This window comes from Symphalangus syndactylus, chromosome 21, assembly GCF_028878055.3.
Source record: "Symphalangus syndactylus isolate Jambi chromosome 21, NHGRI_mSymSyn1-v2.1_pri, whole genome shotgun sequence".
Classification (NCBI taxonomy): Eukaryota; Metazoa; Chordata; class Mammalia; order Primates; family Hylobatidae; genus Symphalangus; species Symphalangus syndactylus.
Window position 1 is genome coordinate 70,805,286 of NC_072443.2, and position 26,908 is coordinate 70,832,193.

The 26,908-nt window shown below is 42.2% G+C and overlaps 1 protein-coding gene and 1 pseudogene across 3 annotated transcripts in view; one reads left to right on the plus strand and one right to left on the minus strand.

Annotated features, from left to right (window-relative positions):
• Window positions 1-7,051, minus strand: part of GXYLT2 (glucoside xylosyltransferase 2) — a 94,251-nt gene extending 87,200 nt beyond the window's left edge. For 2 of the 3 annotated variants that reach the window (XM_055260453.2, XM_055260455.2), the window contains exon 1: window positions 6,589-7,012. In XM_055260453.2, coding sequence (XP_055116428.2) covers window positions 6,589-6,863 — 275 coding nt within the window. In that variant the 5' untranslated portion in view covers window positions 6,864-7,012. Of the gene's footprint in view, window positions 1-6,588 lie in introns of all 3 variants that reach the window. The other variant, XM_055260452.2, reaches the window with a different exon arrangement.
• Window positions 7,052-17,004: 9,953 nt separating this feature from the next.
• On the plus strand, window positions 17,005-18,413 carry LOC129471224 (26S proteasome non-ATPase regulatory subunit 12-like; annotated as a pseudogene).
• Window positions 18,414-26,908: the final 8,495 nt, after the last annotated feature.

Genomic DNA, 26,908 nt, shown 5'->3' on the forward strand with positions numbered 1-26,908 from the left:
GAGTTGCATAACTTACAGCTTCAGCCACTAGAAACAGTTTGCCCTTACGCTGTTCCCTTAGGTCTCTGTTGTGCCAAACTCCTATTAACCTCAATGGGGAAAGCACCAGGTTCAAGAGGCTAAAGAAGAGACCCAGAGCCAGCAAATGAGACCTGGGGTTTTACTGGGGGCTTCCATACAGGGGAGAGAGTCCAGTGGCAATGGGCTGGTCAGGAGGACCACCTTACATACAGTCCAGTGGCGGTGGGTTGGACAAGATGACTGCACAGCCCAGTGGGGAAGGGCTGGGCAGAAGAACCACAACTGTTTGCAAAAGGTGTGCAGTTTACATATTATAGCATTTTCACTTGCCACCCTCACCTCAACAACCTCCACCTGCCAATCTTCATGCACCCCAAAACTCAAGGCTTTAATCCCCTGTATAGCCCGTGTTCCACAGGGCAGGATGAGGGCTCAGATGTTCCTCATAGAACATAAGAATGACTCTCTGGGTTGGCCACTCCAGGATTCCCTAGGTTGGAACACACATTCAGGTGTGGCTGGCATGCAGGGTCATTCTAAGGGTTTGCTCAAGCTATTGCTATCAGGTACATTTACCATATAGTCTCTGATCCCAATTTTTAAAAATCCTTAAGAAAAGTCTGATTTTGCTCAGGAACCTACCTCTGGTAAGTCACCCACAGGTTTTGATAAGGTCAAGTGCACATAATGGCTGCTCTAGGGTGTGGTGGATGCTCACTTCCTGGGTGCCCCCACCCAACTATTCCCCTTTCTCTCCATCAATAGTCCCAAGATTTTGATTTAAAAGAACCATCTGGTTCAGCTAAGATGATTTTGGATGCAATAACAGAACCCTCAACTCCAACACAGGGCCCAAGAAACGTTAGACCTCAGGATGCCTTGATTCTGGGACTCAGTGGTGTCCTCAAGGACCCGTATTTTCTTTTTCTACTGCCCAAACAGATGGCTTCATCCTAAAGGTGATTCCCTTATGATCATGGTGGCAGCTGGGGCTGTTTTCTTGGTTGTATCTAGAAGATGGAGTCTTTTGTTTAATAATGTAAAATAAGTTCTTTCCTTCTGGCTGATTGGGCCAGTTTGGGTCATATGACATACCTGTGGACCAATAGCTGTTGGCAGAGAAATGAATGTATTGACAGGCTTAGTACTGGATACAAGAAGCTCACACTATGAAAGGCATGGATCATCATGGTGGGCTTAGACACTCCCTTGGGGTGACACAGTTAGACACTATCGCAAAAAAAAAAAAAAAAAAAAACCTATTTAAAAGGAAAAACATCCCTCTCTTTTAATGGTGTTACTATTAAAGACCCTCCCTATTCTTCAAAAGGGTATGGGACTGTTTTGAATATTATTAGATAATAAGGAACTTAATACTATAAGTAAATCTTGGAACACGGCTGGCACAGGCAGGTCCTGCACCCATTCATTAGTTCATTCAACAAGTATTTATTGAATATCTGCTATGAGATCATCTCTGTTTTAGGAGTCAGTGAAACAGTGATTTAAGGAGATCACTGTTAAGTGTACATGAGGGGGCAGGAGCAAATAACATACAATATTCAAACAATGAGTGCTGTGAAAAACAAAAGACTAAACAGGGTAAGGAAGGAGAGAGTGATGGAGAGGAGTTCTTTGGCGGCTAGCAGGACCCCTCTCAGGAGAAAACATTTCAGCATAGTCCCGAAAGAAATGGAGGAGCTAGCCGTGCTAGGATGTGCACAAACATTCCAGCACAGAGAGATGCATGCTGCTGAAGCAGGAATGGGCTTGGTGTATTTGAAGCCCAGTGTGGCTGAAGCAGAGCAAGTGAATGGGGAGTGGTAGGAGAGGAGGCCAGAAAACTAAATGGGGTTGAGATCAGGCAAGGGCTGAAAGGCCACACTGGCAAACTTAAAGTTATTCTTAGTGTAATAGGAAGTCAGTCACTGGAGGGCTTTAACCAGCACATAGGTGGACCCCATCTGGCCTACCTATTACAGATTATTTAAGAGGCCGTAAGGAAAATGGAATGCAGAGGGCGCTAGAGTGGAACCACACAAACCAGAGAGTAGGCACCTGTAGGTGTCCAGCTAGGGAATGATGGTGGTTAGGAGCTCAGTAAGTAACTATGGAGTGGAAATGGTGGAACTGGGGATATACTTTTGAGACAGAACCAATAGGGCTTACTGATTGAGTAGGTGTGGAGGGTGATCCAGGAGATTCATGGACCAATCAACAAAAATGAATTGTGGATAGAATCAAGACTCACACTACATAATATCATAGACGGTACTCAAGATCCAGACACCTTTAATACGCTCTGGGGCTATTAGCTAATTATAGGATGGCCATAGATGAAGCATTTTGCTACAGAACACCATCCCTTTTTAGTGAGACCTTTTTTCAGGTTTGAACACTCTGAGAAGACTTATCTCAGACACTAAAGGGAACTGCAGGAAATGGTGCCTCTTGATGAGACACATGCTTCCTTTCATTGGAGCAGCTGGGGAGGCTGCCAAGTGTAATTGTGTTTCTGTATTGTCTCCTTTCCTTCATCCCCAAATTCTGGGAGGGCAGCAACTCCATTCACCATTGTACCAGGAGTGCCTGGCAGAGTAAATGTGCAATCACATTTGCTGAATGACTATGGAATAAAATGGCAGAGGAAAACTACAGGGCTTAGAGGTAGGTTAAGTCTCCCTTAGAAGCCATATTTTAAGAGAAACAGCAATATCCAGGCCAACACAGAAGAAAAAGAATAAAGTTCAGGACAGGGTTGCGGTTGAGTAATCAGTAAGAGCCCTAGGATGGAGCCCATAAATGACAAACAGTGATTTTGCAAGAGTTAGCACAAAGGGCCATGCAATAGCCAGTGTTGGGATTTTGCTGCTAAACTCGATGATCTCATCACAGGATCATCAAATGTCTGAGCTGGAAGATATCTTAGACAACTTTTGCATTAATTTGTTCATTTCACAGATGAAGAAAATAAGGTGAAATGGCTTTGGACTAGAACCCAATTTGCTGGACTCCACATGCCAAATTCTTTTCTCTATTGCACTGATTAGCAGTTAACCTTCCTTTTCCATGTGTAGGCTCAAGGAGGAGTTTTCAGAAGCAACCTAGAGAGAGTCTTCCAATGTCTAAAATCTATTCCCAAGTACAATTCTCATTTTATCATTCAGTTTCATGAAAAAAAAAAAAAAAAAGATCTCTCTTGATAAACCTTTCCTCTTATTCAGTGAAAATGAGGCAGCCCATCATAGTTCCCTTTTTGAAATGGCTGCCAGGCTTAAATTGAACACTTAATCCTACTAACAAAGGTACTGTTTATTTTTGACAAACAGTATTTATTTACCCCTCCTCTTTATGACTTTTCATTTTTTATACCATTTCAATGGACTTATTGTATATGTGTCTTTTACTATACGTCGTCTCAGACTCTTTTTGGAAGTCAGCCAGCTATAAATCACCAATAAGCCAAAATAGAAGGAAGATTTCATTTCTTTTGTGCACTGAGACTGCTGCTTCCAGAATGGTGTCCGTTTTCAAATCCCCCCTTGACAGAAAAGCTCAGACCTTACTTACCTCTTGGCTTTATATTTACAGAGAAGGAGGCCACCACAGGGCAAACTGCATACAAATGACTAGTTATAAAATTGAAGGGTCTGCCTACTAACGAGGCAAGTCCTTGGAAACTTCTGTGAAATGAAAACAAGATGTGGAAGGAGAGTGCTATGTTTCCTGCGTTGACGTGGCAGAACTTCACTTACAGCAGCCCCCTGTGGGAGGCGAGGCAGCACAGGCTGTGGATGGTAAGCAGGTGGTGGACTGTGTCACATCCAACTCCAGGCTCTCAGCTAACTACAACCACAAGCCTGACCCTCCCCAGGCCAGAGTAATAAGATCACGTAGCCTTCATCTCTTCTGGATTTTAGCCATGTAAAGAGATTAAAGCACTCGTTTTCTGAAAACACGAGGCTTTCTCTTCCCTCCCTAAATGAAATTCCTCCTAAACCACAAAAATTTAACCCAAGCAGAATTAGGAAAGCAATAAAGGAGACCAAGCAGGGATCTTTCCTCCTGCTCCCTCACAACTTCAGAATCTTCTGCTGCCATTTCTGTCGAGGTAGCATGAGAAACAATAAATAAGTCCCAGAAAATGTCAACTGTTTATGCATTTGAGCCTGAGACTTCCTGTGGCTTTTGTTTTTTACTCCTTCCCCAGTTTTAAAATTTTGTTCTTTATTCCTATGGTGTTGGCCATGATTTCCATGATAATCTAAGAGACAAGTTCAAAAGAAAAATGGCTTCAAGGGTACTGTTGCTCCTGGAAATAGAAATAGTCCTTCCCTAAAACATCCATTTGGATTCTGTTCACGATCTCCTCCTAGTCAGAGCCACTTTGTTCAGATAGACACAAAAAGATGCTGCGCCACTGTTCTCAACACCTTGAAGAATGAGACAGATCCAAAAACCTATAGTGTTTCTTTAAAAAACATCTCAGTAAAATTACGAATTGCAGGCAAGTCTATGGCCTGACATCAGCAGAGCAGGTAAGTGCTCAACCTGAGCCCACACTGCCTGGATCTTTATCCTTCTCTACCAGGTTACCTGTGAACCTCGGACAAACTGCTAACCCTTGTGCAATACTTTCCTCATCTGAAAAGTGGGGATACCATTCGTGCTTACTTTGCAGAGCAGGTTCTCAAACTTTGTTGTGCATGAGAAACAATGGGAGGGACTTGTTAAAACACAGTTGCTGACCCCCCAAAGCTTCTGATTCTGTAGGGCTGGGGTGGGTTCCAGGAATCTGCATTTCTAACAAGTTCCCAGATGATGACTGTGCCACTGGTCTGAAGTTCACACTTTGAGAACTGCTATCAAAGGGTTATGGTGTGGGCCAGGCGTGGTGGCTCACGCCTGTAATCCTAGCACTTTGGGAGGCTGAGGCAGGTGGATCACTGGGCTCAGGAATTCCTGGCCAATATGGTGAAACTCCATCTCTCTACTAAAAATACAAAAATTAGCTGGGCATGGTGGCACACGCCTGTTTGCCAGCTACCTGGCAGGCTGAGGCACAGGAATCACTTGCATCTGGGAGGCTTGAACCCGGGAGGCGGCGGTTGCAGTGAGCAGAGATCGCAGCACTGCACTCCAGCCTGGGCGACAGAGCGAGACTTTGTCTCAAAAAAAAAAAAAAAAAAAAAAGCGGTGGGGGTGGGGGGAGGTTATGGTGTGGATTATGTAGTTGTATATGTAAGTGTTAACTGTGACTATTTGTATGTACTGCGGTTAGCACTGTCCCTGGCAATAGGTTAGCGACGTTAAGGGTGACAGTTATTGTTATTATTATCTTACCAGTTGTCCCATCAAACTTAGCTATCATATTAAACTTGCAGTTAAACCCTAATTATAAGAAACTCCAGTATAGAAGAGGGGAAATCCTATTAATTTCCTAACAGAGATATCCTTAAAGACTGTATACATCCAGAAAGGGCTGTAAAGTGTTATAAGTACTTTAAAGTCACAGATTGTTGGGGTTTTTTCCCCCTAAAACTTGTCAGTACCCATCTGTACTGAGGCAGAATGGAAACAAAAGCTGACACAGCTACTTCTTAAGGTTTCGTGTCTTTTAGTTACAGTAAAAGCACCAAAGAGATTTAGTCATTATGGTCAAAAATAATTTTTCAACTCCTTTCAGGTTGAAATTAAGGAGCCCAGCAAACAAGGACGTTGCTATGGCAGTTAGAAACAACAGTTTTGAAAGGGCAGATGAAACAGACTCCTTACAAGACAAGGGAATTGTTGAAAAGCCCTCCACAACAAAGGAAATGAACTCAAATCCCTAACCTGCGGGGCGTTCCAGCAACCCTGAGGCCAAAGATAAAACTCTCTGATGAAAAGCCTCCGCGTGTTAGGCTTTGTGTAGGGAAAGAGAGTATCAAACAGAAGGTCGAAGGTTAAGATGTTTTTCTTGTAGGAGGACCCTTTGACCACACTTGAGCCTGAAACAGAATGAGGATCTGGAAACCCCCACTCTGTCTTTTCTGTGCCACGCATCAGTCCTTTCGAGGAGAAAACTTCTTTTTAATAAACTTAGGTCAAGTGTCTCTTCTGTTCTAAGCATTGGGGTACTCGAGGTTGAATGAGAGGCTGCCAGTCCTTGGTAAACATCTAACTTTTCCAACTCAATCATATCTAAGGTTTCGGTAAAATTCTCCAGTGAAACATGAGAATTAGATAAAACATTCTTGCATCGTGATGGCTTTTGACAAATTAAACAAAGGGTGCATGTTTGCAAGAGTGCAAAAATACGCCTTGCCTTGACAGTTAAAAAATGTAATGTACGAAACCACTTTCCTTGACACTTCAAAAATGTACGTGATTATCAGCACTGAGCTGTTAGGGGGACTCCACCAAGGTGGGTCTTCTTTTCTATCGGGCTAAGAAACAGAAGTGGGCAGCCCGTGGGTGAAACTTGGAAGTCTGTCTCTCCAGCCCAAAGCCTCCCTTGGACTTGGCACGGGTGTAGGGAGCGAGACACGGGTCCGCAGATGGGATTGTGGGGTTGCCACGACTCACCTCGCCAACTTCTCCAGTCTCGCAGCGCCCCGGCGGCCCGCTCGGGGGCGCGGACGCGGGGGCCGGCGCCTCCGAACTCCCGGGCTGGCCCCGGGGAGAGCGCCCGGCTCCGGCCAGCGCGCGGGGTCAGGCGCGGGGTGGCGCTGCGGGGCGGACGCGGGGCGCGCGGGCAGCGCTGGGCGCTCAGCGCGGCCAGCGCGCAGGGACAGCAGCGCCAGCAGCAGCGCGGCCAGCGCGAGCAGGAGCAGCGCCGCCGCCTTGCTGCGGAGCTTCATGGTGCGGCGCGGCGGAGGCGGCGGCCCCCAGGCGGCTCGGCCCCTCTGCGCATCGCGGCGGCGGCAGGACGAGTGCAGCAGCGCGCGGCGGTTGCCTCTTCCGCCCGCCCGCCGGGGACTGGGGTCGTGGCGGCCGGCGGGCGGCCGGCGGCGGCGGCGACGGCGACGGCGGAGGAGGAGGAGGAGAGGGAGGAGAGGAGGGGGAGGCGGTGAGAGCCGGGCTACAGGGGGAGCAGCCTGAGCCTACCGTACTGTGTGGAGTAGCCGCCCCTCCGCCCACCCGCCCGCAGCCAGGCGCTCGGGCTTCTGGTAGCTCAGACTCAAAACCACTTCATTCATTCATTCATTCGTTCACCTCCCCATTCACTCGCCCACCCAGGCCATCCACTCTTCCCGCTGATTCTCTCATGCCATGTTTCACTTATTTGTTGATGTATTCCATGTGTTTCCTCCTTATTTTATCCATCTATCCACACATTTGTGCACTTATCCACACATCCTTTCAGGCAGGAACATCTCTGTCCTGTTTGCCCAGTGCAGGGATCTGCGGGTGGTGGTGCCCAATAAATATCTGGTGAATAAACAAACCCCTATTGCCGCCTCTGTCTTGCCACTTCCCTTTTTCCTGGAGGAGGACATGTTCAACAAGGACACATGCAATAATAGGCAAAGCTAGTAAAAGTAACACGTGATTAGTAGTTGGGGTTTCAGACTCAAAACACCAAAGTAGAACTTGGGACAGCTAGACTGGACCGAACCGATCCATGTAGTCTGAAGAAATTAGAGAATGAATTTCAAAGTTTGGATTTGAAATCTGACACTGTCACTTAACTGGCTTGGTGATCCTGAGGAAGCTGCACAACTTTCTTAAGCCTTAACTTCCTTACATGCAAAATGGGAAGGACAATACTGCTCACTACAGAGGCGTTTTGTGAGCATTAAATTAAATAATGCCTTCAAAGAAACTAGCACAGTGCCTGGCTCACAGTCGGTGCCCAATAAAAATTCTGTAATGATTAGTTCAATAAAACATAGCTTATAATATATACATAAACACATATTTTATTTTCCTTCTGGCACAGATTTGAGATAGAGTAATAATTTCACAACCCAATGTAAGAATGGCTTCTTTGGAGATTTTAACAGCTACAATCGCCAGATGAAGATTGTAATTTCCAGACGATTCTTCCAGGGGATCCCCAGTTACAAATCTGAAACATTAGGACACATCCTCTTATGACTCACGGTGAACTGACAGCCAGGACTCCATTAACTCTCTTTTCAGCACACCACAGAACAAAGAACACTAGTTAAGTTATAACAACGTCCCTGAGTTTTTCCGTTTTTTTTTTTTTTTTTTTTTTTGGATCGCTCTGTCGCCCAAGCGGGAGTGCAATGATGCAATCTCAACTCACCACAGCCTCCGCCTCCCGGGTTCAAGCCATTCTTCTGCCTCAGCCTCCCAAGTAGCTGGGATTACAGGCTGCGCCACCACACCCGGCTGATTTTTGTGTATTTAGTAGAGACAGGGTTTCACCAAGTTGGCCAGGCTGGTCTTGAACACCTGACCTCAAGTGATCCACCCGTCTCGTCCTCCCAAAGTGCCGAGATTACAGGCGTGAGCCACCACGCCCAGCCTGTCCCTGAGTTTCTACAAGATTCCATGTTGCTTTATAAATAATCTAAAATTCAGTTATATTCTGAATTATTCTCATGTTAGCATTTTATTTTAATTCCTTGAGAATCCATTGTATTTAAAGTTCTAGGGATGAGAATATTTAGTAATTTGGAAGCTCTTGCCAAGCAGATATCTAGGAAATGGCAGGGTGGAAGTTCAGTGTGGGGGACATGTTGTAGGTGAGTAAGCACAAAGAATCCATTAGTTCTCAAAGATGAGGGGGAAGGTGCCATCCTACTAGGAAGCATCTGGAATTGTGGGAAGACTGACAGGTTCTACTAGCATATGCAAAACCTCCTGCAATGCTCAGGACATGCCAACAACGAAAACTATCCTGGACCAATGTGGGACCCTGTTGAGAAACACTAGGCCAGGCTAAGGCATGATGTTTAGATCTTTCAGGTTTAGAAGTGGCCACCAATATGTTGACATGTGGCCCAGAGAAGCAGGCATTCCCAACTCTGTCTTGCCGCCTCCCTTCTACCTCTAGGAGGACAGATGCAACAAGGACAAACAAAGGCAAAGTGAGTCAAAGTAACACTTGATTAATAGCCAGGGTTTTAGCCTCAAACACCAAAGAATAATGGACCAAAGAGAGGACTCAGTTTTCTTGAACCTCACTGAAGCGAACAAAAAAAAAAAAAAAAAAAAAAGCCTGATCTGCCTCCTTCCACTGAGTCCAAACTCAACTTTTGGATTTGTTTGGATTGCTCTGATTGGTGGAAAACTACATCCTCTAATTTTTTCTTTGGATGTGGTCAAATCTCATTTTAATTGCAAAAGACTTCATTTACAGCACATTCAATAATGAACTAACAGGAGAGTTGCTGACTTTGGAATATACGAGTATATAAAAATCCCTTGCAATTCAGGTAGTCAAGATAATAAGCACATACAAGGAAAGCAGCCCGCATTTTTCTGAAAACTTTTACATTTTAAAAGATGACTAGGCATACTTGGAAGTTCAAAGCAGTAGGATGTCCCTTGCAGGGAAAGAAGGAGGAAAACCCTTTTCCGTGTTGTTAGGCAAATGTATATCAAATATAGCCCAATTCCACTTGATAAAGTCAGTTGGATGACCTCCTTGAACCAGGCTAGGGCAGAACACTTAAGAGGGCCTTGGGTGGGGATGTGAATCCACGAGAAGAGGAACACCAGATCCCATGCAGCGCCAAACATATCTGTTCCACCCTCTAATACAGATGAGGCACGTCGCCCATGTCCCTGGACACTGGATGCGCGAGAACAGTCATCAGATGGTTACTGCCCATGGCCTGATGTTTTCTAATGGTCTTAATTCAGGCCATGGAGAAAATCCTTTACCACCAAGCGCAAACTGTCATCGAACTTAAGTCTTAAAGGATGTTATGGGGGAAATTCTTGTAACACATACATAAGGACTTCTATTTAACTAATTAGAATAATGATTACATAATTGACATTCCTGTTTTCATAAGGTTTTGTTTTCTACACTGGAATGGCTTAAGAAAAAGTTATCTATTTTTGGTTTTATTTTACACTTTCAAAAGAGAAGGAACAGAGAGAAAAAATGTGACTAACTGCCCAACTTTGGAGCCCAGCAGGTACAAAAGTGGGCTTCTCTGACTCTAGGTCCATCAGATTTGGGGGAAGTTTCAGTGCCTAGGGAAGGTTAGTGAAGCCCGTTACACCCCCAAGCCTACAGAAAGAATTCTATAGCTAATCTATCACAGTGTTCAGCAAAGCATACGTTGAAAACTACAGGCTTCAACCTAACATCTAAACTTTTAAAAGTAGCATTTCAGCAACAAACAAGCTCAGAGAGCTCATCGCAGAAGTGAAATAACAGAACTGTTGCCCAGATGTCGAAAAAGTCAAGCTGCTGCCCTCAGCTCCACCCACTTGAAGGCTTAGGCAGACATGTAAGGTGGTGGTGGCTTCTTGGCAGCACCATTCACAGTGGTATCATCATACAGGGATAGTGTCATTGCTGGTAACATAAACCAGGACATCGGAGGAGTTCCTGGCATTGATAGCAGTTCCAAAACAGCTAATCAAGTCACCCTTAAAAGTCAAGATAATGCTAATAAACAGAAGAATAATAAGGACCAAACAGGTAGGATTCACTGACATGACATCATCTCTGTAGGGAAAATTAGGAGGCAGTTGTCGTATGTATTTCTGAATGGAGTTTGGATAAACAAGCACAGAGATTGCAACCAAGGTATTCAGGGCAAAATTAAAGATCTGGTAACAGAAGAATGGGAGGATCTAGGATGTGTGTTGCTTGTATGCTCCGTAAGTAGCCAATAGCACATATCAGGATCATGAGAAGAGAAATCGCAATGGCAATGCACATGTAGTTCCACATGGCTGGGGAGGCCTCAGAATCATGGCAGAGGGTGAAAGGCACTTCTTACCTGGCGGTGACAAGAGAGAATGAGCTACATCCTCTAATGTTATAGAAAAAGCTTCTAGACTCCCTTACCCATGGCTTACCCAATGTCTCACTTAGATGTCTGATAGAAAAAAATGCTTAATTATAACGCTTTATAAATCATCTAAAATTCAATTATATTCCAAATCATTGTCATATTAGCATTTTATTTTAATTCGTTGAGAATCCACTGTATTTAAAGTTCTGGGTGTGGGAATATTTAATATTTTGGAAGCTCTGAAATCTATTTTTTCTCCTAGAATCTTGACATCTCTAGTTACCTAGTTGCTCAAGCCAGAAATTAGGTGGAAACCATCCTCTTTCCCTCACCTCTTATATCACTGATCTATTGTTGAAAAAAAATGACCCCAACATTTAGTGGCTAAATATGCATAATATCATAGTTTCTGTCAGTCAGGAATCTAGGGACAGCTTAGCTGAGCCCTCTGCTTCACAATCTCTCAAAAGGCTATAATCAGTTGTTGGCCCAGGTCTGTGGTCTCATCTGAAAGCTTAGCTGGGGAAACATCTGCTCCTGGTTTCACTCACGTGATTGTTGGAAGGATCTAGTTTCTTTCTTTTTTTTTTGAAGTTCAGCTTATCAGTCTTTTCTCTCAGGGTTAGTAGGTTTTGTGTTTTGTCTAAGAAATCTTTGCCTACCTCTTGGTCTCAAGAAATTCTTTTATCTTCCTTTACAATAGAGCTGTCTGGGCTGGGTGTGGTGGTTCACACCTGTAATCCTAGTACTTTGGGACAGGAGGTGGGAGAATCACTTGAGGCCAGAAGTTCAAGACTAGCCTGGGCAACAAAGTGAGACCCTACGTCTACAAAAATAAAAATAATAAATAAAAGATAGAAGTTTCTGTGATAATGGTAATATTCAATATCTTTCCCATCCAATATGGTAGTCCACCAACCCCATGTGGCTGTGGAGCACTTGAAATGTGGCTAGTACAACTAAGGAAACGATTTTTAATTTTATTTAATTTAAATAGTACCACGGGGCTAGTAGCTGCCATGTTGGAAAGCACAGTTCTAGACTCTATATTATTTGATTTTTCACAAGTAGATCAACAACCAATCGTGGATTATTTTTATGTGTAAGGTATAAAGCTAGAGGACAGGATTTATGTTTTTCTATGGATATTTAATTAACCCATTTGTTGAAAAGATCATCTTCCTCTTAGTGAATATTATTAGTATCTGTTGTAAATCAGCTGACCATTTATACCATTGTAGAATGTTATACAGCTTTTAAAAAATAATAAATTAGAAGGCAGAAAAATATGAGCTCACGTTCTGTAGTAAAATTTCTTAGAGTCAAATATTAACTCCATTCCTTACTAGCTGCACACTTCTGGGCAAGTTACTTTCTCTTCCTAAGCTTCATGTCCTCATGTATCAAATGAGGATAATAATAGTATTTATATATTTCTTATATAAATTAGAGAATTAAGTGCAGCAATTCTATGTGAAATTAACGGTTACCATAAAGCATTCATTGTCAACTACTAGTTGTTAGCTATTCATCCTAACTTGGCCCAGTCTGGAGCCCTATCCAGCAAACATTGATCTAATAAAACAGCGATTAAGGAGTAATATATATTTATTGATATTATAAAATATTTATTATATCTGTATATATATATATATACATATATTCCTATTTTGAAGTTACATCATAAATGCACTAATAATAGTAGTCATTATTCATTATGTCTTACTAAATGCTAGTTCCATTCTAAGAACTTTACATGTGTTCACTCATATAATCTAAGGGGTAGATGCTATTATGTCATTTATTGATAAGGAGATTAAGACACAGAAGAGTTAGCTAATTTGCTCAACTAAAAAGAAAAAGCAGATAGGACTTCTGGTTTCCAGTCTGTCATGTAAAGAGTTTGTACCTCATTATTCTGTCCTACCAACAAGTGAAAAGTTGCATGGACTGAAATGTAACAATTCTTTTTAGGTCCATCAGAGAAGTAATGTCACAGGGCAAACCATTGTCCCAGAATTTGAAGAGCCAGGGAAATACAGAGAATTAAGTGCAACTTAACCCAAGCAGAAACCTCTTCAGGAACCAGTGCTGGGGTAGGAAAACCTAAACGATAATTCACAAATTGCTGAAGGCTTAGTGTGGAAAAGTCGGAAAGTTAAAAATCCTGGTGGTTGGTGGGGCTCAGTCTTACAGGACCCACACTCTTGTGAGTTTAATTCCAGGAGCTCTGCCAGGTTCTCACAGTGAACACTAGAGGAAAATTCCCTACTGCTCTGGCAAGCAGGGGAAAAAGTAATCACTTTTAATACATCAGGCCTTCTTCCTGCCCTCCAGAGAAACTATTTTTTATCAACCTATTGGGGTTTATCGGAGCTTAAGTGAAAGGGGGAAGGGAAATACCCAACTTCAGCTCCCTTTAACCATCCTGTCCCACCTACAGAGAGGGGGACTGGGAGCACTTGTGAAGTTTCTAGCCAAGGGGCATAGGCTCATTAAAAGACAGCGACCTAATCATAGGACTATAGAATGCTTCCCCTCCCTTGACACCTTACCACCATATCACTAAAAGCCTATTTACCACAGTTTATTTTCTCTATTACATCGTATACAGCATGTAACAAAAAATTACATGGCATACTAGAAGACTAAAAATACAGTTCGAAGAGACAATGCAAACACTAGAACTAGACTCAGATATGCCACAGATGTTGGAATTATCAGACTGGAAATTTATTTATTTAATTTTTTTGGTAGATAGATTTTATTTTACTTTTTTTTATTTCAATAGGTTTTTGAGGAACAGGTGGTATTTGGGTACATGAATAAGTTCTTTAGTGGTAATTTCTGAGCTTTTGGTGCACCCATCACCTGAGCAGTGTACACTGTACCCAATGTGTAGTTTTTGTTCGTTTGTTTTGAGATGGATTCTCGCTCTGTCACCCAGGCTGGAGTGCAGTGGCGCAGTCTCGGCTCACTGCAAGCTCCACCTCCCGGGTTCACACCATTCTTCTCCCTCAGCCTCCCCAGTAGCTGAGACTACAGGAACTTGCCACCACGCCTGGCTAATTTTTTGTATTTTTAGTAGAGACGGGGTTTCACCGTGTTAGCCAGGATGGTCTCGATCTCCTGACCTCGTGATCCGCCCACCTCGGCCTCCCAAAGTGCTGGGATTACAGTCGTGAGCCACCGTGCCCGGCCCCCAACGTGTAGTTTTTATTCCTCGCCACTCCCCACTCTTTCCCCCAAGTCCCCAAAGTCCAATGTATCATTCTTATACCTTTGCGACCTCATAGCTTAGCTCCCACATATGAGTGAGAACATACAATGTTTGGTTTTCCATTCCTGAGTTGCTTCACTTAGAATAATAGTCTCCAGTTCCAACCATGTTGCAGAGAATGCCATTATTTCATTCCTTCTGATGGCTAAGTAATGTTCCATGGTATACATACTCATTGATGGATGGGCATTTGGGCTGGTCCCATATTTCTGTAATTGCAATTTTGCTGCCTAAACATGCATGTGGAAGTATCTTTTTTGTGCAATGACTTCTTTTCCTCTGGTAGATACCTAGCAGTGGGATTGCTAGATCAAACAGTAGAACTACTCATTTCTTTAAGAAATCTCCACGCTGTTTTCCATAGTGGTTATACAAGTTTATATTCCCACCAACAGCGTAAAAGTGTTCCCTTTTCACCATATCCACGCCAACATCTATTATTTTTTGATTTTGTTTTATTATGGCCATTCTTGTAGGAATGAAGTGGTATCACACCATGGTTTCGATTTGCATTTCCCTGATAATTAGTGATGTTGAGTATTTTTCCATGTGCTTGTTGGCCATTTGCATATCTTCTTTTGAGAACTGATCAGACTGGAAATTTAAAACAACTATGATTTATAATCTAAGGGCTTTGTCTTAGTCCACTTAGTGTTGCTATAAAATGATACCTGAAACTGGATAATTTATTTTTTATTTTTATTTTTTGAGATGGAGTCTCGCTCTGTTGCCCAGGCTGGAGTACAGTGGCACGATCTCAGCTCACTGCAACCTCCACCTCCTGGGTTCAAGCGATTCTTCTGCCTCAGCCTCCCAAGTAGCCAGGATTATAGGCACCTGCCACCACGCCCAGCTAAGTTTTGTATTTTTTAGTAGAGACAGGGTTTCACCATGTTGACCAGGCTGGTCTCGAACTCCTGTCCTCAAGTGATTCACCCATCTTGGCCTCCCAAAGTGCTGGAATTACAGGTATGAGCCACCATGCCTTGCCTATTCTTTTAAAAAGAGGTTTATTTGGCTTCCAGTTCTGCAGGCTATAGAAGAAGCATGGCATCAGCATCTGCTTCTGGTGAGGGCATCAAGCTCCTTCCACTCATGGTGAAAGGTTAAGGGGAGCCAGCCATGTGCAGAGATCACATGGCCAGAGAAGAAGCAAGAGAGCAAAAGGGAGGCACCAGGCTGAAAAAGAAATGGAACAGAATATCCAAGAAGTGTGGGGCAACCACAAAGGTATATGTAATGTATGTGTAATGAGAATACCAGAAGGAGAAGAAAGAAACAGAAGAAATATTTGAAGCAATAATGACTAAGAATTTCTTCAAGTTAATGTCAGACACGGTCTTAGTTTATTTTGTGTTGATATAACAGACTGAGGCTGGATAATTTATTTAAAAAAGAGATTTCGTTAGCTCAATTTTTTTTTTTTTTTTTAAGACAGAGTCTCACATTGTTGCCCAGGCTGGAGTGCAGGCACGATCTTGGCTCACTGCAACCTCTACCTGCTTGGTTCAAGTGATTCTTGTGCCTCAGTCTCCTGAGAAGCATACTTCCACGCCTGGCTAATTTTTGTATTTTTAATAGAGACTGGATTTCACCATGTTGCCTAGGCTGGTCTCGAACTCTGACTTCAAGTGAATCATCCGCCTCAGCCTCCCAAAGTGCTGGGATTACAGGCGTGAGGCACTGTGCTCACCCTACTTAGCTTAATGTTCTGTAAGCTAGGAAGTTAAGGGTGTGTGGCTTCTGGCAAAGGCTTTTGCGCTGTGTCATAACATGGCGGAGAAAGTAAAAGGGGAAGTAGACACACCCAGAGAGAAAACCCAAGGGGCATTCTGGCTTTATAATAACCCACTTTTGAGGGAACAAATCCATTCTCTCAAAAATGATTTAGTCTTGCCAGAGTGAGCACTCACTTACTCCCACAAGAACAGCACCAAGCAGTTCATGAGGGATCTGCCGCCTTGACCCAAACAGCTCCCAGTAGGTCCCATCTCCCCACACCACCACATTGAAGATTAAACTTCAACACGAGTTTTGGCAGGGACAAACAAACCATATTCAAACCATAGCAGACCCTAAGCCACAGATCCAAAAAGCTCAGAAAACTAAGCAATATAAGCGTGAAAGAGAAAAAGAAAGAAAGAGACTATACCTAGGCATATCATATTCAAACTGCATAAAATCAAAGGTAACGAAAAAAATCTTGAAAGAAGTCAGAAAATAAAGTCTTAACTATAAAGGAGTAAAGATGAGAATTACATCTGACTTCTCCTCAGAAACCATGCAAGCGAGAAGAGAGTAAGGAAATACGTGAAGTGTTGAAGAAAAAAACCCACCAGTGTAGAACTCTGTATCCTGAAAAATTATCCTTCAAAAGTGAAGGAGAAATAAAGAATTTCTTAGACAAACAAAAATTGAGAGAATTTGTTGCCAGTATAATTGCTTTGCAGGAACCGTGAAAAGAAATTCTTCAGAGAGAAGGAAAATGATGTAGGTCCAAACCTCGGATCTACATAAAGGAAGAGCTTAAGAGAATGAGTAAGTGAAGATAAAATACAACGCTTATTTTAAAAAATTCTTAATTGATATAACAGAAGGTTTGTTCAAAATAATAACAATGTATTTGATGATTAAAGCTTATGTATAAGTGGAAGGAATGACAGTAACAACACAAGGGATGGGAGGGAAGTATTAGGAATATTTTGTTATTATAAGACATTTGAGGAGCAGATGCATGGGCAGCTTCCAGTGTGGGTGACGAGTGGTGGCCAAAGCAGGGGGACAGCAAGGGACACTCAGGCGGAGACCATGGCGGACGGCTGCTTGGAGCGGGCTGACGGGCGCATCTTCAAAATGGAAGTGGACTACAACGCCACGGTGGATCAGCGCCTACCCAAGTGTGAGAAGCTGGACAAGGAAGGAAGACTTCAAGAAGTCATGGAAACCCTTCTCTCTTTGGAAAAACAGACTCGTACTGCTTCTGATATGGTGTCAACATCCCAAATCTTAGTTGCACTAGTGAAGATGTGCTATGAGGCTAAAGAATGGGATTTACTTAATGAAAATATTATGCTTTTGTCCAAAAGGCGGACTCAGTTAATACAAGCTGTTGCCAAAATGGTTCAATAGTACTGTATTTATGTTGATGAAATCACAGACCTTCCTATCAAACTTCAATTAATTGATATTCTATGAATGGTTACTGAAGGCAAGATTTATGTTGAAATTGAGTGTGCTCGACTGACTAAAACCTTAGCAACTATAAAAGAACAAAATGGTGATGTGAAAGAGGCAGCCTCCGTTTACAGGGGCTACAGGTGGAAACCTATGGGTCAATGTAAAAGAAAGAGCAAGTGGAATTTATTTTGGAGCAAATGAGGCTCTGCTTAGCTGTAAAGGATTACATTCGAACATAAATCGTGAGTAAGAAAATTAACACCAAGTTTTTCCAGGAAGAAAATACAGAGAAATTAAAGTTGAAGTACAATAATTTAATGACTCAGCTAGATCAACATGAGGGATCCTATTTGTTTATTTGTAAGCACTACAGAGCAACATATAAATCTCCCTGTATACAGGCAGAAAGTGAAAAATGGCAGCAGGCTATGAAGAGTGTTGTTCCCTATGTTACCCTGGCTCCTTTTGACAATGAACAGTCAGATTTGGTTCACCGAATAAGTGGTGACAAGAAGTCAGAAGAAATTCCCAAATACAAGGATCTTCTAAAGCTTTTTACCACAATGGAGTTGATGCGTTGGTCCACACTTGTGGAGGACTGTGGAATGGAATTAAGAAAAGGTTCCCTTGAGAGTCCTGCAACTGATGTTTTTGATTCTACAGAGGAAGGCGAAAAAAAGGTGGAAAGACTTGAATAACAGAGTTGTTGAACATAATATTAGAATAATGGCCAAGTATTATACTAGGATAACAATGAAAAGGATGGTACAGCTTCTGGGTCTATCTGTGGATGAGTCCGAAGCCTTTCTCTCAAATCTAGTAGTTAACAAGACCATCTTTGCTAAAGTAGACAGATCAGCAGGAATTAACAACTTCCAGAGACCCAAGGATCCAAATAATTTATTAAATGACTGGTCTCAGAAACTGAACTCATTAATGTCTCTGATTAACAAAACTACACATCTCATACCAAAGAGAAGATGATACATAATCTACTATAGGAGTCTTAATGCTTTTAAAAAAGAGTTAAAATTCGAAGTCATTTTTTTTTAAAAAAAGACTGTTTAAAAAAAAAAGACATTTGCATTACCAGCGAAATGATACAGTGTTATTTGAAAATGGGCTGGATGTAGTGGCTCACATGTGTAATTCCTGAACATTAGGAAGCTGAGGTGGGTGGCTGTAATCCTAGCACTTTGGGAGGCTGAGACAGGAGGATCACTAGAGCCCAGCAGTTCGAGACCAGACTGAGCAACTTAGGGAGGCTGTATCTCTAAAAAAAAATAAATAAATTAGCTAGATGTGGTGGCTTGTGCCTGTGGTCTCTCAGCTACTTGGGAGACTCAGGTGAGAGGACTGCTTGAGTCCGGGAGGTCAAGGCTGCAGTGGACTATGATTGCACCACTTTACTCCAGCCAGGGCAACAGAGCAAGACCCTGTCTCTAAATGAATAAATAAATAAATAAATAAATAAGTAAATAAATAAATAACTCAGTCTGTGGTATTCTGTTGTAGCAGCAGAAAATGAACTAAACAGTGGAGAATATAGTATATGGAAAAATATATGTGCATGAGTCGGGGCAAAGAGCATATGGAAACTCTCTACTCAATTTTGATGTGAACCTAAAATGGCTCTATTTTTGGTTTTTCACTCAGGTATTCTGGCTCCATTGTCTATGGTTTTGCTTTTTTGGTTTTTTTTTTTTGTTGTTGTTTTTTTTTTGAGGCAGTCTCACCTCACTTTGTTGCCCAGGCTGGAGTAGTGCAGTGGTGTGATCTTGGATCACTGCAGCCTCCATCTCCCAGGCTCAAGCAATCCTTGTACCTAGCCCTCCAGGGTAGCTGGGACCACAGGTGTGCGCTATCAAGCCCGGCTAATTTTTGTATTTTTTGTAGAGACGGGGTTTTGCCATGTTGGCCACGCTGGTCTCAAACTTCTAAGCTCAAGTGATCTGCCTGCCTCGGCCTCCCAAAGTGCTGGAATTGCCGGCATGCATCACTGTGTCTGGCCTCTAGGTGTCTATGCCCGGCCGCTAGGTGTCTATGTTCTTTTTGCTTTTTTTTTTTTTCTTTTGAGATAGTCTCGCTCTGTTGCCAGGCTAGAGTGCAGTATTGCACACTGCAACCTCTGCCTCCCGGGTTCAAGCGATTCTCCTGCCTCAGCCTCCCGAGTAGCTGGGACTACAGGCACACGCCACCACGCCCAGCTAATTTTTGTATTTTTAGAAGAGACAAGGTTTCACCATGCTGGTCAGGATGGTCTCGATTTCTTGACCTCGTGATCCGCCCGCCTCGGACTCCCAGGTGTCTATGTTCTTAATCATGCTTCCCAGGGTGTGTGTGTGTGTGTGTGTGTATGTGTGTGTGCGTGTGTGTGTGTGTGTATATACATGTTTGCTGGAGCAAACAGAAAGCTGTAAACTGACATATATGAGGTAGTAGTCAATGAATAACTTGGGTGGGAAAGATATTTTGGGCTATGTCTATATTAGTTAGAATGTTTTCAACTGCACGGAAGAGAATACTTGAGTAGCAATGGCTTAAACTAGGGCTTTCTAACTTTACGGTGTGGATGAATTATCTGAGGATCTTATAAAATTGCAGGTATGAATGTAGTATATCTGGGCATAACCTGATATTCTGCACTTTTGACAAGCTGTAGTAAGCTGTTAGATCCTGCTGCTGCTGCTGGTCCAACACTTTAATTAGCAGGATTTGAATAATGAAGACATTTTTATGTTATACAGTAAGAAGCCCAGAGCAGATGGAGAACAGGGGTGAAAGGAAATCTCTTCAGTGTATACCTTCTGTGTACATCATTTTGTACATTTCTGTTGGGTATATACCTACGAGGGAAATCACTGTGTCTCCAAGTAGGCGTATACTTAGCGTTTGTGGATGCTGTGCAACATTCTCCCCAAGTGATTGCATCAACTTACCTACCCATCAGCAGGGTATGAGAGTTGTGGTTAATGCACATCTTTTTCATTACTTAGCATCATTAGTCTTTTTTTTTTTTTTAACCATTCTGGTGGGTATGTAGTAGTATTTCATTATGGGTTTAATTTGCACTTCCCCAGTGACTAATGAAGTTAAACATCTTTTCATTTATTTATTGGCCAATTAGACGTCTTTTTTAAAATTATTATTTTTTGAGACGTAGTCTTGCTCTGTCGCCCAAGCTGGAGTGCAATGGTGTGATCTCGGCTCACTGCAACCTCCGCCTCCCAAGTTCATGTGATTCTCCTGCCTCAGCCTCCTTAGTAGCTGGGATTACAGGCGTGTGCCACCATGCCCAGCTAATTTTTTTGTAGTTTTAGTAGAGACGGGGTTTCACCATGTTGATCAGGCTGGTCACGAACTCCTGACCTCAGGTTATCCACCCACCTCGGCCTCTCAAAGTGCTGGGATTATAGACGTGAGCCACCGCGTCCGGCCTAGACATCTTATTTTATGATGTATTTGCTCAAGTCTTTCGCCCATTTTTCTTTTGAGTTACTTCTCTTTTATTGATTTGCAGGACTCTCCAGAAAATACATAAATAACTCTTATCGATAAATATAGTTTCATTTTAAAATTTAAATCTTTGATCCACTTGGAGTTCATCCTGATGGAGGTATGGGCCCAACTTAATTTTTTTTCAGGTGGTTACTAAGTTGTCTCAAACAAATACCACAGAGTCTGTCTTTGCCACATCAATCTGAGATGCCACCTTTGTCACGTAATACACTCCCATGTGTATGTGGAATATTTTTGGGCTTTCAATCTTATTCTATTTGTCTGTTTCCCAGATACTAATGCAATTTTATGTTCTTAACATTTTTAATGTGTTTAAATATTTAGTAGAATAAGTCTCATAGTTTTAAAGCTTTCCAGGCTATTTTAAGTTATTTTTCCATCAGAACTCAAAACTAGTTTGTCTCATTCTAAAATTAAAAAAAAAAAACTTTATTGGTACTGAGACAAATTTATAAATTAAATTAGGGAGAATTAAAATCTTCATGATGTTGAGTTTTTCTATTCAACGTGATTACACATCTCTTATTTGTTCAAATTTTAGCTGGTGTCCTTCAATGGTGCATAAACTTCTTTTGATATGCATGACTGAGCTGGTGGGAAAATGAAGAAAATCTCTGAGGCAAAGACACTATAAGAAAATCAGAAACCAGAACAGTTATCCAGCATTAAAATCAAACTTTTCTTTGAACAGGAGACTGCTTAGATCCCAAGCAAGGTGTGAGGTTAGAGTTGGGATACTTAAAAGAAAATGAGGTCCTTCATAGATTAGCATTTTGATTAAGAATCTAGAAAACACCTAGTGGGCGGTGGCTCATGCCTGTAATCCCAGCACTTTGGGAGGCCGAGGTTGGTGAATCACCTGAGGTCAGGGAGTTTGAGACCAGCCTGACTAACATGGTGAAATTCCGTATCTACTAAAAATACAAAAATTACCCAGGCGTAGTGGTGGGCGCCTGTAATCCCAGCTACTTGGGAGGCTGAGGCAGGAGAATTGCTTGAACCTGGGAGGCGGAGGTTGCAGTGAGCCAAGATTGTGCCATTGCACTCCAGCCTGGGTGACAGAGCGAGACTCCATCTCAAAAACAAAACAAAACAAAACAAAACTAGACTCTAGAAAACACTTCACAGAAGATGGGAGAAATATTGTTTGTGTCAACTGTGTTTCTCAAAGGAGGGAAAAGAAAAAATAATTTGAGAATTCTTAATAACTCACCTTCAAACGGGGTTGTCTTCTATGAGTTTTAAAAAAAAAAATCCAGCCAGGTGTGGTGGCTCACACTTGTAATCCCAGCGCTTTGGGAGGCCAAAGAGGGAGGACTGCTTGAGCCTAGGAGTTTAAGACCAGCCAGGGCAACACAGTGAGACCCTGTCTCTACCAAAAATCTAAAAGTTAGCCAGGCATGGTGGCACACACTTGTAGTCCCAGCTACTCAGGAGGCTAAAGTGGGGGGATCTCTTGAGCCCAGGAGGTGAAAGCTTCAGTGAGCTGTGATTGTACCACTGCACTCAAGCCTGGGTGACAGAGTGAGACATTGTCTCAAAACAAAAACAAAAACAAAAATAAAACCCCAAAAAACAAAAAATTACAGCAAAAAAACCCCAAGCCAAAATGTTAGGTTAAAACAGTTCCAGGCTGGTAGTTCCTCCGATTTCCCAAAGCAAAAACAAATTTTCATTGGCCACAGACATTCTAATCCTAATTGTAGTGCACTGAAGAGTGTCTCCTTAAAATGGTGTGTCTACCCAGCACCGTCAGAATGTGACCTAATTTGGAACAAGGTTCTTAGCAGATGTAATTAATTAAGGATCTCAAGATGAATCATCCTGGATTTAGAGTGGGCCCTTATGACTGACGTCCTTATCCTTACAAGAAGAGGAGAGGAGAACACAGAGAGTCCTCTCTGTGAAAGAAGGCCATGTGAAGATGGACTGAGAAATCAGCATCATGCTGCCACAAACCAAAGAATGCTACGAGCCACAGAAGCTGGAAGAGGCAAGGATGGATTCTCCAGAGAGCCGTCAGAGGAAGCATAGCCTTGCTGGCATTTTGATTTCAGAATTTTTGCCTCCTCAACTGTGAGAGAATAAATTTCTGTTGTTTAAGCCCTCCAGTTTAATTTGCTATGGCAGACCTAAGTACACTAGGTTTCAAGGGATTTACACATACAAAATTTCAAGGACCCTCATTTCATAATCCAAAACCATAGACCACATGAAGAAATAAGCCACGATAAGCAAGAATGAGCAGAGATACTGCAGAGAACAACTTCCAGTATAGGCCTTGGAATGGGCAGTGTGGAATATTAAATAAGTATGCTCAATAGTTCTAAAAAGATTAGAAGGTTATGGAAACTATGATGTAGGTATAAGAGATTATCAAAAGGGACAAGGAAGATTAGAAAAAAAAGTATAACTTCTAAAATACAGAATATGTGATGATTAAAACTAGAAACAATTTACGGGCTAAACAGTGTATAAAACGTAGCTAAGGGCCAGGCACTGTGGCTCACACCTGTAATCCCAGCACTTTGGGAGGCCGAGGTGGGCGGATCATGAGGTGAGGAGTTTGAGACAAGCCTGACCAACATGAGGAAACCCCGTCTTTACTAAAAATACAAAAATTAGCCAGGCCTGGTGGTGCGTGCCTATAATCCCAGCTACTCAGGAGGCTGAGGTAGGAGAATCACTGGAACCTGGGAGGCAGAGGTTGCAGTGAGCTGAAATCACGCCATTGCACTCCAGCCTGGGCGACAAAGTGAGACTCTGTCTCAAAAAAAAAAAAAAAAAAAAAAAAAAAGGTAGCTAAGGAGGAAACTAAAAAAACTGGAAGATAGATCTAAGAAAGTTACTGAAAATAGAGCACTAAGAGATTTAAAAAATTAAAAATTAAGATATTAAAGACAGGATAGAGTGAAAAGATTTAATATACTTCTAATCAGAGTTCTAGAAGGAACGACTGGGGGTCAGAGCAAGGGGAGGTGATATTAAAAGTGAAAATGGTTGAGAGGTCTATAGAACTGAAAAAGATACAAATCTTTAGATTGAAAAAGCAAAGGCTGGCACGGTGGCTCACACTTGTAATCCTAGCACTTTGGGAGGCTGTGGTGGACAGATCACTTGAACACAGGAGTTTCAGACCAGCCTGCGGTTTATGGTAAAACCGTCTCTACAAAAAATACAAAAATTAGCTGGATGTGGTGGTGCATGCCTATAGTCCCAGCTACTTGGGAGGTTGAGACAGAAGGTTCACCCGAACCCAGGCGGTCGAGGCTGCAGTAAGCTGTGATTGCACCACTGCACTCCAGCCTAGGCAACAGACCATGACTCTGTCTCAAAAAAAGAAGGAAAGAAAGAAAGAAAATGGTAAAATATTTTGACAAATGTAAATACAGCCACAAAAAATATTTTGGAGGTGGTTTATAATCAACATGTGATGGACATCTATAAACAAAAACATGGAAGATAGGTGAGAATAATTCAGAGTGGGTTTAAAAAGTTAAGACCTGGTGCAATGACTCATGCCTGTAATCCCAGTGTTTTGGGAGGCCAAGGCAGGAGGCTTATTTGAGGCCAGGAGTTTGAGACCAGCCTGAGCAACATAGCAAGACCCTGTCTCTACAAAAAAATAAAAAAATTAGTTGGGTGTGCTGACACATGTCTGTGATTCCAGTTACTCAGGAAGCTGAGGTGGGAGGATCACTTGAGCCCAGGAGTTGCAGGCTGCAGTGTGCTAAGATCATGCCACTGCACTCCAGCCTAGGCAACAGAGTGAGACCCTGTTACTTAAAAAAAGAAGAAGAAGAAGAAAAGCAAAAAGTTAAGGTTCCTGTTTTGTTCAGAAGGAAAATAGTAATATTAGCTATATTTTTCCTAACAAAATCTAAAGTTAGTTGTTTGTTTTTTTAACAGAATGTATAGCTAATGATAAATGGAAATATTAAAAACAAGAGTATAGGTGAATATACAATATTCATTATAATGTTTCTTTAGACTTCTCTGTGTGTTTGAAACAGTTCTTTTTAATTATTTATTTGTTTTTTTGAGACAGAGTTTCACTCTGCCGCCCAGGTTAGAGTGCAATGGCACGATCTCAGCTCACTATAACCTCTGCCTTCTGGGTCAAGTGATTCTCCTGCCTCAGCCTCCTGAGTAGCTGGGATTACAGGCGTGCACCACCACACCTAGCTAATTTTTGTATTTTTAGTAGAGATGGGGTTTTACCATGTTGGCCAGGCTGGTCTTGAACTCCCAACCTCGGGTGATCCGTCCACCTCGGCCTCCCAAAGTGCTGGGATTACAAGTGTGAGCCACTGTGGCTGGCCAAAAAATTTCATAACAAAATATTGGGAGGCATAACCAATGATGACATATCTTTCAGAATAGCTAAAATGAAGAAGACTGGTAATATCTAGCATTGGTGAGATTGCGAAGCAACCCAAACTCATACACTCCCAGTAGGAGTGTAAACTGGTCCAACCACTTTGAAAAACTCTTGGACAGAATCTATTAAAACTAAATATATGCATAGTCTATGACTAGAAATTCCACTCCTAGATGTAATATATGTTTAATAGGAAACATACTTAAGTGCATCAAAAGATACACAAAAGAAAGTTCAGAGCAGCTTTATCTATGAGAGCTAAAACCCGGAAATTATTCAAATGTCCAACAAAAGTAGGGTGGATACATGAGCATATTCATGTGATGAAATACTACATGTCAATGAGATTAAATAAAGCTGCTGCTATGTCCAACTGTGGGTGAATTCCATTAACCTAATATTGAGGGTAAAAAGCCAAAGACAAAAGAGTGCACACTATCTTATTTTATTCATATAAAGCTCAAAAACAGGTCAAATGAATCTCTGGTGTTAGAAGTAAGGTTATTGGTTTTCTCTGGGAAGGTGGAAGAGGAAGCATATTCACTTTGTGATATGTACATTTGATATGCTTTTCTAAACCTAAAAAAGATTATTGTTTTAAACATTTCAAGATAATTTCTGAGTCTATTAGCCTATGGTAATTTCAAAAGAAACACTAGAATAGTGGCTCACGCCTCTAATCCCAGCACTTTGGAAGGCTGAGGTGGGTGGATGACCTGAGGTCAAGAGTTCGAGACCAGCTGGCCAACAGGATGAATACAAAATACAAAATTACTAAAAATACAAAAATTACAACATGGTGAATACAAAATACAAAATTACTAAAAATACAAAAATTACTACTAAAAATACAAAAAATTAGCTGGGTGTGGTGGCAGGCACCTGTAGTCCCAGCTACTCAGGAGGCTGAAGCAGGGGAATCTCTTGAACACGGGAGGAGGAGATTGCAGTGAGCCAAGATCACGCCATTGCACTCCAGCCTGGGCGACAGAGTAAGACTCTGTCTCAAAAAAAAAAAAAAAAAAAAAGAAAGAAAAAAAAAGAAAAGAAATGCTAGAGTGAATCCCTAAGGTGTGGTGAACAATTTTCCAGTTATTTTGAGGAAATTGAGGCTAAAGGACACTTGAATCTGCTTTGCTGCTGGAGCCCTGGGAGGTGTTGATCTCAAAGGTGTTCCCTGGGCTCCATAGAGCAAGAATAATAAGGTGGAATGGGATGGCTGAGATCTTCAGAGGAGAGAAACCTGAGGTAGCCTCCCATGGCCCTGGAGTAGGTCATGGCATGGCCAAAATTTCTATGTCCCAGGGAGAATATTGGGTTTCTGAGCCAGAGAGCCCTATCAGGCTCATCCCTAGTATTCACAGGGTCTGGGGCAGGGATACAAATGAAGCCCTCCTACTATATGTTTACACACAAGTTGTAAGTCAAACTAACCACTGTCAAATGAGTTATATGCTTCTGCTTGACAAATATGCTTTTATAATGACCTTGAAGGCCATAATGCAAATTGAGTTCTAGACTTGTACATGGCCATGGTGGAAGGCCAGTCCCCAGTTGCCAGCTTTTCCTCTATCTCTTTTCCCTCCACCCTGGGAA